Source organism: Acanthopagrus latus, chromosome 1 (assembly GCF_904848185.1).
Source record: "Acanthopagrus latus isolate v.2019 chromosome 1, fAcaLat1.1, whole genome shotgun sequence".
Taxonomy (NCBI): Eukaryota; Metazoa; Chordata; class Actinopteri; order Spariformes; family Sparidae; genus Acanthopagrus; species Acanthopagrus latus.
Window position 1 is genome coordinate 32941400 of NC_051039.1, and position 10308 is coordinate 32951707.

A 10308-nucleotide genomic window follows, 5' to 3' on the forward strand; every position below is an offset into this window, starting at 1 on the left:
GATTTAGACAGAGGGCAGTATATTTGAGGCTCTGTTTTGGTCCACAAATTTGCCGCCTCGGTACGCTTATTTCCACATCCATTGCTAACGTTATCTAAATCCAAGCCGTCGATGTGCCGGCCACTGCATGAGATGGGCAGAGCTGTCAATGATGTGCACTGTTGTGCGACTCACAGCCGGGGAGTTTTAAAACCAGGGAACAGCTGATCACAGCAGTCAGTTCATCACTTCACCTGCGGACATCAAGATGCGCAACGAGACAGCCGCTGAGATCCAGGAGATGCAGCGTCTCCTCGGTCTCTGTAGCTGTCTTCGTTGTCCGCTTGTTGTTGTAGCAGCAAGCTACGAACGGTCGCCCCCCCCAGGAACCCAGTTGTAAACGCCAATGGGGTATAATGTAGAGCTCTTATTTTGAACAGCGAGACAGAGAATCCAACGTGCTTACTGATCTTCCTGAACATCTTCCTGGTAATTGAAAATGAGTTGTAGAGATCCCCTCAGGTGTGCACATGTTCGTAGTCCATTCTCTGGTATACCTCCACCATCCATACCCCCCCAAAAAAAATATTTTCTCACCAGATCTACATGATTCACGTAGGTCACCTATTTTGGTTTCAAAATGGCGAATTTCGGCGAAAGGTGAGTGATTTTCATGCCTGCTGAATGTGGGATGAATGAAGGTTTCGAAAAAAAAGTGTAATTTGTAAGAGTTTACTTAATCCACCATACATAGACAACGCATTATCTTTGTCTGTCCATTGCCGCAATAGGTCAGTGCATCCACCATATTGGATGTGGCAGGTCTGTGCTGTAAACAAATTCTAGTATAGGTGAAAACAGTGGGTTTTCTAACTAAGAAGCACCAAGCATCATTTACATTCATTTTAATACTAATAATGACAGATAATGGACAGAGTCTGCAAATGAAAATGAGACAGCTGGCTGAAGTGATATACTCCATGACAGAAAATCACACTTATTTTATTTCATACAATAATATTCATGGTAAAAATTCAACTTTATTTGTCTCCTGGGAAAATTAGCTGACATAAAGTCTGCCACATTAAAAGTACATACACTGTAGTGTCATAGAATGCCACTTTTTTAAACAGTGTGATCTAAGGTGATCTTTATATTTTGAACTGTGAATAAAATTTAATGCGCGACTTTCTTAATGTTTGCTGTGCGCTATGAGAGCGATGGACAATGATTTAACTGTTTGCTGTGTCACATTGGGGGTGTGTTTACCTGTCTTTCATGAACTGTCAAAACAAGGACACGTGGCTAACTGATGCACCAGCGGCAGAGCAGTAGTGACGGCAGCATATCTATTGATGGACATGCATCATATTTCCAGTAGGAAAGTGATTAGGCGAGAGGGCTAAATAATCTCTTTTAAAATTTGCTGGGGTACGCGACAGGCCCCAAGCACGATCCCTTTTTACACAGCATCTTCTCTGCCAATGGTGAGTCACACAGAGCAAAGCATCTCTGCTGTACTGCCGTTTAATTCACACAGAAAGCCGGCGCTGGGGTTCCTAAAGAGGCATGACGGTACATGTAATGTTGATGACATCGGAGTTTCCCAGGTCTCCCCCCCGTCAATCTAAACCCATGGACAGTTTATAATCATATGGATGCTGTTATAATGTGTAGTGATTGAGATACTGACCCATCAAACATCCTGGAGAGTGACAAAGTTACACTTTTCTGGCTAAATGACATAATCGGGATGCTATCTGACTCCCTCACTCGCGGGGATGGAGGCTGTTTTCTGGGGGAAAGTTCCCTGAAGTCCAGACGGTCACGGGGGGGGGGGGGGGGGGGGGGGACTACTGATTTGCAGAAGACATGAGACAAAATAGTGTAGAAGCTGACATGAAAATATGCTTGAAAATATGTTAACCTCTTGAGCACTAGAGAACTTTTTTACCATTATTTTCTTTATTATACATTTTTAATGGAAACAGAATCTGTTTCAGAAGTCAGTGGGCCACATGACATGGAAGATACAGAAATAAATTGCACTTATTTTTTATTAATATATTTATGCCAAGTAATTTAATGACGGTCCCTAAATCAGTTTCCAGCGATTCAGCGCGAGGCTCTGGAGGTGAGCTAACCATCCTCCTGCTGCTAACACTGGGCGAAACTCAGTAAAGTCGCGGCTGACCCGAGTGAATAGCCACCGAATATCCTACCAAAAACTAACTTCACACCGGTTTGATGAGTCGCCTGTTGCAGCCTTTGAATGGGATGACAAGGATTTCAGTCACTCAACTTTAACAGTGACTTGTAGAAATTATAGAAATAGCAGTAATGACAATAATGATAGACTGTGTGCAACTTCGCCTGTGATATTAAACCTTTAAACCTAAAGGGAAACAATGACACATCAGATAACCCTCAGCAACGATTGCAGTCTCTTTGGTGGAGCTCTGCTTTGAATGAAGTTCCATCGTGACCAGTGAATGGACTACTTGCGGAGTGTCATGAAGACATGAATCAGAGGCACAAAAAACGTTGATAGCAGTGAGCGGTCGTTATGACCCGTGCCACACACACACAAAAAAAAACCTGCATCCTTCTCTGTGTGTCAGTGTGATCGGCAACCTGAACCGAAAAATAATTTAAGTGTCAGCATGTTTAAAGTCCTTGAAGTTGTTCCAGGGGGTCCCCAAGCAAAATGAGGAATTGTTCAGTGTTTATTATTGGGTCTTCTTCTTGTCTTCTTTCAAATATGTCCAACATCATAATACTGAGGCCAGGTTTGGCATCCACAGAACGCATCCACCTTGGTGAAATTAAAAAGCAGTTATTTAATACAGATGACCTGATCAGTATTTTTGGGGCTGATTACTAATCACTGGAAGCAGTATTGGCCTTCATTTACATGGCTTTTGAACCATGTAAATGAAGAGTGAGGGCAAGCTCCCTCTGGTCTTTGTGTACTTTTGGCCCTGTTTTCACAGGAGGTGTACTGGAAGATCTGAAATTAATTCAGCAAAGGGCTAATTAGTAAGTACCTTTGAAATAATGACTAGGAAGTCTAACAAAAACGGGAAAGTGTTTTAAACTCAAGTTCATCACATTTTATCCAAATTTCAGCTCATCATTTATGAGTTTCTTCCCCCTCAGATCCTCCAGAAGACCACGCAACATGTTCTTTGCCCTCCGTTCTCGATCCTGTGCATTCCTTTTCTGTCTTTCCAGACTCTCCACCCTAGCCAAGGCTTCAGTGAGTCTGGCCCTTAGATCATTGGGGGATGTAGGCAGTGCGTAGGAGTGATCCTAGTAGCAACAGGATGAAAATATTTTGAGTCATGTTTATTATGGGAAATTATATTTTAATTCTGTGTATGTCCTGTACATATAGCAGCATTGACAATAAAGTTTGACTTGACTTGACTTGATATCACATCATTCACAGTCACAGCCAGTAGATTTATAACAAATATAATGTGCTATAAGGACACCTGCATATCTGACCAGAGGTGTAATTATGACCAGGGTTGTGACATAGCTCAGTACTCACAATAATTGGCACGGGTGGAGGTTCAGTCTCTTGGACGGGCTGGGAACCGTACACCGACAGGCTCTCTTGGGCCTTCTTTGAGGTCCGGGATGTCCTGGTTGCCACTGGCTAAATTGAAAGTTAAAATAGTTAATACTGATAAAGTTTCTCAGTCATCCATGTCATGGTAGTGCTGTATGGTAGTAGGCAACTGGACTAACTGTTTTAGTTTCTCGAAGACGTTTCACCTCTCATCCAAGAGGCTTCTTCAGTTCTGACTGGGTCAATTAAGTGTAAAACCTTATGTTATACCTACCATTTTGAGATGAGCTTGGGAACTGAAGACAAATGGAATGGCTCCATCTCTGATCCTGACCGTTTGACCTGTTGTGTCAAAGTCCTCCCGTCTGAAGTGCTCACTGCAGAGCATGGACGACTGACTGGCGCAAAACCCTTCCCTTCTGAGAGCTACTTCCCACTTCTTCCTCAACTCTTCATCTTTGGGAAACCTTCAAAGTGTGAGAAAGTGAGCTAAACAATTAACCCCTTCGCACCCACCTTTGTAGGTAATTTTCGCCTAATTAGCATACCCAAATGGAAAAGCTTATAACACAACAACTACAAGTCCCAGATGGATGTATGATACTTCACTTGAAAGCTGAGAACCTCCAGTTTCTGAAAATGTGCCTAGCATGTACCATACACACAACCTAAATGACATCAGTTCAAACATGGCTCTAAAACATTTTTTTTTCTTCGAAAAAAATAGGCCATTTTTGAATAACAATAACTCAGATGTGCTTTAGGTAAGGCATATGGCAATATACCACATACCTTCTACATCTTGTCAACTACACCTGGATGAAAATTTAGACTTCTAGGCCTAACCTTATGGGAGTTATGGAGTTTTTAGTTTGTGGTGTCACTGGCGTCCACAAACCTCTCCAAATGGCCAAATTGTGCCAAATGCTTTCACTCACTTCTGTGACACTGGAAACATCACTGAAGCATTTTGGTGACTATTCAGCCTTCCTCCATGATTCAAAACATAATTTTTTCACACATTCATTTGATGGGTGGTCGGAGGGGTTTCCACACACTTCTAGGTGGCCATATTGAGATATTGTCATGCGACAAGACACTACAGAATAGTAAGCATTATACAAAAATGACATACTGAAGTGAATTTCAAACAAGGATTTTATTATCTTTCAATATACTAATACTGTATGTACGCAGCGGGGGAGGTAGCACTGGTGGATGCAGAGGAGGATCTTTGGCACTTCTGATGACCGCCTTCAGCAGGAGAGGGGGTTGGGCGTCTGACTGCCTCACTTTCAGGCTCCCAATCCACGTCACTGTCTTCAGACTGTGTCCTACAAAACACAATGCAATGCACAAATGTTACCAAATATAATGAAAAAAATATATAAATGCAATTCAATAGGGTGCTATTTACATAGGAAACAAATAAACACAGATATATGATATTACATATTACACAAAAACATCAGGAAAATAACCGTACACAAACAGAATAAATGAATTGGGGGAATATTCCCAGAGTCTGGTCAGTGAAAAAGATCTAGTTCTATTTGTTTACAAGCTTGATAAAAAAAAAATCTAAATAAAAAGGAATTAGAGGCTCAAAGAGAATTACATCATAGAACAGAATTACAAGGATTACATAGCTTTGGTTGAGTAGCTGAGGCTAGCTAGGCTAATTAGCCCCTGGGGCCCTAACCATTTAGCGTCATTTATGAAATGCTAATGTATACTGTACTGTTCACTGTAAGCATAAGAACCCATTCCCACTAACTTTCATTCAAATTTCACTCATGGCTAAATAAATAAATCAAACATCATCAAAGATAACTGTACTCACCGATCTAAGATGTCATCGAGGCCCTTAGCAAACATCTCCTCTCTCTCAGAGTCCTACTCACTGTCTTCAGTTTCATCAGATGATGCCATGATCCATTCCAGGTCTTCTTCTCGGACATATTTAGTGTGTTTTGTGGATTTCGCCATTGTAAACTGTGAAAACTGCCGTCAAAAAAAAATTAAATGTCCGCTACGAGTGCGTCTGCTGTGTAAACTTAGCCCGCTAGCTGCCAGACGCAGCAATATTACTCGGCTTGTACATAACAGACCTGGGCACGCCTACCATCGTTGGAAAGGTAAAATAATTGGCTAGAAGCCTGAGTGATTGACATGTTGATAGCCAAAACGCTATCCCTGTACTAAGGCGGCAAAAAACAGTAAACAAAGCCGATTGGCCCTTTAAACAAGGAGCGCTCCATGTACTTCACGGGCTGTGCTGGGGTGAAAACTGAACAGAGAAAGATAGGGACACTTTTATTTTGTAGCCAGCAAAGTGATGAAAACAAGCACACCCAACAACACCATACAGGAACTAGAGAAAATAAAGATACGGCCGGCGAAGTCTGGATTTTATTTGACAAACAAAGTTGGTAGACGGTAAACAAATGGACTTTACAGGACGATATTCACAAGCTGGAATAATTTTATGAAAAACCATTTTGATGCTTTTGATCAGTGAATTCTTACGGACAACTGGAATATAAATAATTGATGATCGGACACATATTACGGCTTTATGGCCTCGTCAAAAGTAGGGAGTCGCCGTGCGTTTCTTGTATCTCACGTTTACCATGCTGGTAAATATCAATGATTTATGGTTTAGTGCTCATGATTTCTGCAAAATCAACTGGATGAATGAATTGCTGAGATTCTACCCTTTCCAACGACGTATAGTATGTCCGTAATGATGAAAGTTGAAGCGAGATACGTCACTGCGCAGTGTAGAAAACAGTCAGTTATCTGAAATCGCCCGCCGGCGGGCGGGTGGGTGCGTATTAACAGGACCCAGAGTTATTAGCACAATTTAGTAAAATGTGGTGTCTCTCTTACAAAATCTCAGATTTCATAGACTGCTGCCTAGCCAGGCTCTACTTCTAAAAACACTCAAATAAGTTTAGCCAACGTGTGTCTGGAGGCTGGCTTGACCGCGGAAATTTGTGGCATTATCCACAACGTTAGCACACTTAGTTTATCTACATGTTGATATAATGGCGAAATACAACCACAAACAACTGCTCATTCTTACCGGTGAAAGGTAATCCCCCGGGATCTGGTTTGGAAAGTGCAACGGTGTGTACAGCCCCAAGCAGAACATGAGTGAGGCATCTTCTCAGCCTGCCACATTCAATATGGCGGCGAAGTCGACGTACGATCAGCGTACAATCCAGCGAGTCAATTCCTCTTCTTCTTCTTCTTCGGAGTCAGCGAGTCAACGCCGCGTCTACGCTCATATGTCTATGTACAAGTCTGTCTGTGCTTCCGCCTACTGGTCGCTTGTATTCAAATTTCCTTTAAGCTTGCTGTTGCATCAACTTCACGGTGACACACACAGAAACGTAAGTACATCCGTACCCGCAGGACAATAAAATACTTACTACCGCTGCAGTGCTTTCAGTACATTTTCACTGCAGCAGGCTCTTCTTGAGCTGGTGTAACGTCACAGTTCTGTGGCACAGTCCTGTTGCAGACATTTACTTCTTAGATAGGGAACGATCATCCATTGGCCTGTCTGAATGTTAACATCTAAAATCAGACTGATGAAGGTGCATTTTCATGTACAACATCTTTTGCTTGTCGTTCACTATATTTCTACCAATGACTAAAACGGTTAGAGTTTTATTTTGAAACGCATGAAGAGGAAGTAAGGGGGTAATTCTAAGAAACTCGACATTTCCGCTTTTACCCAGCAGTTAGCTACCGCGTATTGCCTGTTCAATACGATTGAATTGCTGTTTTTTTATCATTCCTGTAGCTGTAGCTGGTAGTCAAAGATGAACACGGTACTTTCCAGAGCTAACTCTTTGTTCGCCTTCTCTCTGAGCGTAATGGCGGCCTTAACGTTCGGCTGTTTCATCACGACAGCCTTCAAAGACAGAAGAGTTCCTGTGGACATCCACGTCGCTAAAGTCATGCTGTAAGAGTCATCGTCGTCCAGCAGCTGTTAGCATTAAGTGTGCTGCTGTGCATGTAACTTAACCTCATTGTAGCTATGATGCATTTATAACATGCTAACTGTAAAAGAGCAGCTAAAAGACTCCTGGTGCTCGGTGCTTTCAAATGCTGCTCGTGTTCAAAGACGCAGGTTGCAGGGCCTGCTGGCGATATTTGGGTCAACGTAACAGTCTGATATTTTTGATACTCTTGTAATTGTTGGAGTTGGAATTATATAGAGTACACCCACCGGACAGTTTTAGCAGTTTGTATTATGGATGTAGAGTGAAGGCAGAAAAACTGTTGCTGGTATAGTGAGGAACTTTGTTGAACTGCTTTAATAAACATCTCACATCTGCTGATGACTTCATGATATACAGAAATCCATCTGAATTGTTTCACTGTTGTACATATTTCACAATACTGTATTTAGGTAAACCTTTTTAATAACAGCTTGTATGTACTTGTACAAAAATCTTGATATAAACCTAACCTTATTTAGTTCAATCATGTTGACGTCTGTATATATGACACCCACCCAAAACTAGGAAACTAAATACACTGTTTCATTTAGAGGAAGAAGTCTTACAAGTTTAATAGAAAAAATCAGCACTTAGAAAACGTTTTTTTTTTTCATGAAATGGAAACAATATCAGAATAATAATAATACAAATAATAATAATCTAACAGATTAGATTATTGCTAACTTAGAAACAAACTAAATGACTGATGAAATTTTCTAAACTCTAAAGCTTTAAAGGTGTTGGTTTTTTACTATCTACTATTAAGTTTCCAATTTATTGTACACAGTTATGGTAATAATAACTAGAGCTGCACCATATTGAAATGAAAGGGAACAAAATGATGTTTTGCTTTTCTGTGATATATATTGTGAAGTGTGCTTCATCCTCTTTTCTCTGTTTCACAGGAAGAACGTTGATGACTTCACAGGACCCAGAGAGCGCAGTGATCTGGGCTTCATCACCTTTGACCTCTCAGCTGATATCCTCTAGAATACTGTTAATTAAAATGAGATGTGTACAGTATGTTGGAGAAGAGAAAAAAATATTTCAGTTAGTGTCTGCAGAAGTCCCCACCTCTGTGTTCTTCTGTAATCCTGAGGTTATACTCTGGTTGTGTGATGTTATCTGACATGATATCTGTGTGATGAGAGTCACACACAGCAGCTCTGCTTCCTGCAGGGGAATGTCTCATATCTAATTTTCCTTAACTTTTTGCACATTTACAGCCAATTTTTGATTGGAATGTTAAACAACTGTTTCTCTATCTGTCTGCTGAGTACGCGACAAAGAGCAATGTAAGTCATAGTTCGGACACACACACACACAGGTTTTGGTAGTGTGGACAAACCCTAGAAAAGCCTTGTGACAACTCTTAGTGTAAATCAAGCTGCTTTACTGGATTGCATTAGATTTTAGAGGTGTACTTGATAAAGTGGGCACTGAGTGTATGAGTTACTATATGTGATGATATTGTAAAACTATATGTAGTATATTAAGATTCATTAACAGATGCATGTGCTTGCAGTAAATTTTATCTTACTTTCAACTTGGCTGTTTGGGACAACAGAAGAGAAATTAGCTGCCTCTGTCTCATTTACAGTTTTTCTGTTGATTGATGAGCTGTGTGTATGTGTGTGTGTCAGGCTCTGAACCAGGTGGTGCTTTGGGATAAGATTGTCCTTCGAGGTGAAAACACCAAACTGAACCTCAGAGACATGAAATCCAAATACTTTTTCTTCGATGATGGGAACGGACTAAGGTAAGACACGTACACACACACACACACTCTTGAATCAGCTCTAATGATGGCCTGTGACAGACCCTGATGTTTGATTGAAAAGGAAATTTTTGAGTTTACTGGATAAGCCAGATTGTTTTTATATTACGTCAGAATAGTTAAGGCTAGCAAAACCAGACTGTCTTTAGAAATCTGACAAAAAATTCAAAAGGCTGGACAAAGGCTCCATATGTAACCCACATGTGAATTATACAGTTCAAACTTTTTACTTCCGGTGACTGCATTTATGCCTCAAAGATCCTTAAAGTGGAGTTCATCTGTGGCAATCATCTTGAAGAACAAAATGTTTTAGGATCATATACTTGTTTGACATAGAGATTATTAATCCCATAAACCTTTGGTTGGGGGAACCACACCTAGGTTAGCTCAGAAAAATACAGCATGCTAATGATATGATTAGCTAATGTCACATCTGTGTTGTGTCCAGGGCCAACAAGAACATCACTCTGACACTGTCATGGAATGTCGTTCCCAATGCTGGAATCCTGCCTCTGGTGGCTGGAAGTGGACACGTCAGCCTCCCTTTTCCAGATACATATGAGACCACCAAGAGCTACTAGACCAACAGAAACACAGCATAGTCTGTGCTGATGAAATGAGCACAGGCATACAGTACACTTGTTTCTCTTCACAAAATTTTTGGTTTGTAATAAAAGTTGAGTTTTGAACATATGCGTCTTTGTCAGGATTTGAAAACAATGGTAAAGCTCTTGATAACGGATCAGTCCACCCAAATCATAGAAACACACACACTCAATTATCCTACATGGACATCATTGGCACTGGTTTGATTTCACCAACAATTTACAGCTTCCGTTTACAGTATGTGAGTACTTGATTTAATCCCACTGTGAACCACAAGCTTTTTATAAAGTCAGTTCATCGCATGTACATCCTCATTGGCAGTAATTCATGCCCACACACTAAAATATTTTTGA

At 40.9% G+C, this 10308-nt stretch overlaps 3 protein-coding genes across 3 annotated transcripts in view; 1 reads left to right on the plus strand and 2 right to left on the minus strand.

Annotated features, from left to right (window-relative positions):
• Window positions 1-6953, minus strand: part of LOC119022301 (glycine receptor subunit beta-like) — a 167000-nt gene extending 160047 nt beyond the window's left edge. Inside the window, exon 1 of the mRNA XM_037103023.1 lies at window positions 6645-6953. The gene's annotated coding sequence lies outside the window, so the exon portion shown is untranslated. The remainder of the gene's footprint in view (window positions 1-6644) is intronic.
• On the minus strand, window positions 3051-4224 carry LOC119022345 (THAP domain-containing protein 6-like). The gene is made up of 3 exons (XM_037103117.1): window positions 3831-4224; window positions 3536-3643; window positions 3051-3291 (listed from the first exon to the last, which is right to left on the minus strand). Exons 1-3 carry the CDS (start codon window positions 3942-3944, stop codon window positions 3094-3096), a joined length of 420 nt encoding a protein of 139 aa, XP_036959012.1. The 5' UTR covers window positions 3945-4224; the 3' UTR covers window positions 3051-3093.
• A 304-nt stretch (window positions 6954-7257) lies between the features above and the next one.
• Window positions 7258-10042, plus strand: spcs3 (signal peptidase complex subunit 3). Its single transcript, XM_037103102.1, has 5 exons — window positions 7258-7532; window positions 8478-8551; window positions 8791-8867; window positions 9216-9331; window positions 9798-10042. Exons 1-5 carry the CDS (start codon window positions 7390-7392, stop codon window positions 9928-9930), a joined length of 543 nt encoding a protein of 180 aa, XP_036958997.1. The 5' UTR covers window positions 7258-7389; the 3' UTR covers window positions 9931-10042.
• The last annotated feature ends 266 nt before the right edge of the window (window positions 10043-10308 follow it).

What these genes read in the sequence shown, in the direction of transcription:
- LOC119022345 (XM_037103117.1), bottom strand. Translation starts at nt 3,944, where the DNA reads ATGCTCTGCAGTGAGCACTTCAGACGGGAGGACTTTGACACAACAGGT. An exon ending in CCCAAGCTCATCTCAAAATG is followed by an intron (nt 3,644 to 3,830) that starts GTAGGTATAACA and finishes CTTTCAATTTAG; the next exon opens with CCAGTGGCAACCAGGACATC. An exon ending in CTCCACCCGTGCCAATTATT is followed by an intron (nt 3,292 to 3,535) that starts GTGAGTACTGAG and finishes TGTTGCTACTAG; the next exon opens with GATCACTCCTACGCACTGCC.
- spcs3 (XM_037103102.1), top strand. Translation starts at nt 7,390, where the DNA reads ATGAACACGGTACTTTCCAGAGCTAACTCTTTGTTCGCCTTCTCTCTG. An exon ending in CACGTCGCTAAAGTCATGCT is followed by an intron (nt 7,533 to 8,477) that starts GTAAGAGTCATC and finishes TCTGTTTCACAG; the next exon opens with GAAGAACGTTGATGACTTCA. An exon ending in AGTACGCGACAAAGAGCAAT is followed by an intron (nt 8,868 to 9,215) that starts GTAAGTCATAGT and finishes TGTGTGTGTCAG; the next exon opens with GCTCTGAACCAGGTGGTGCT.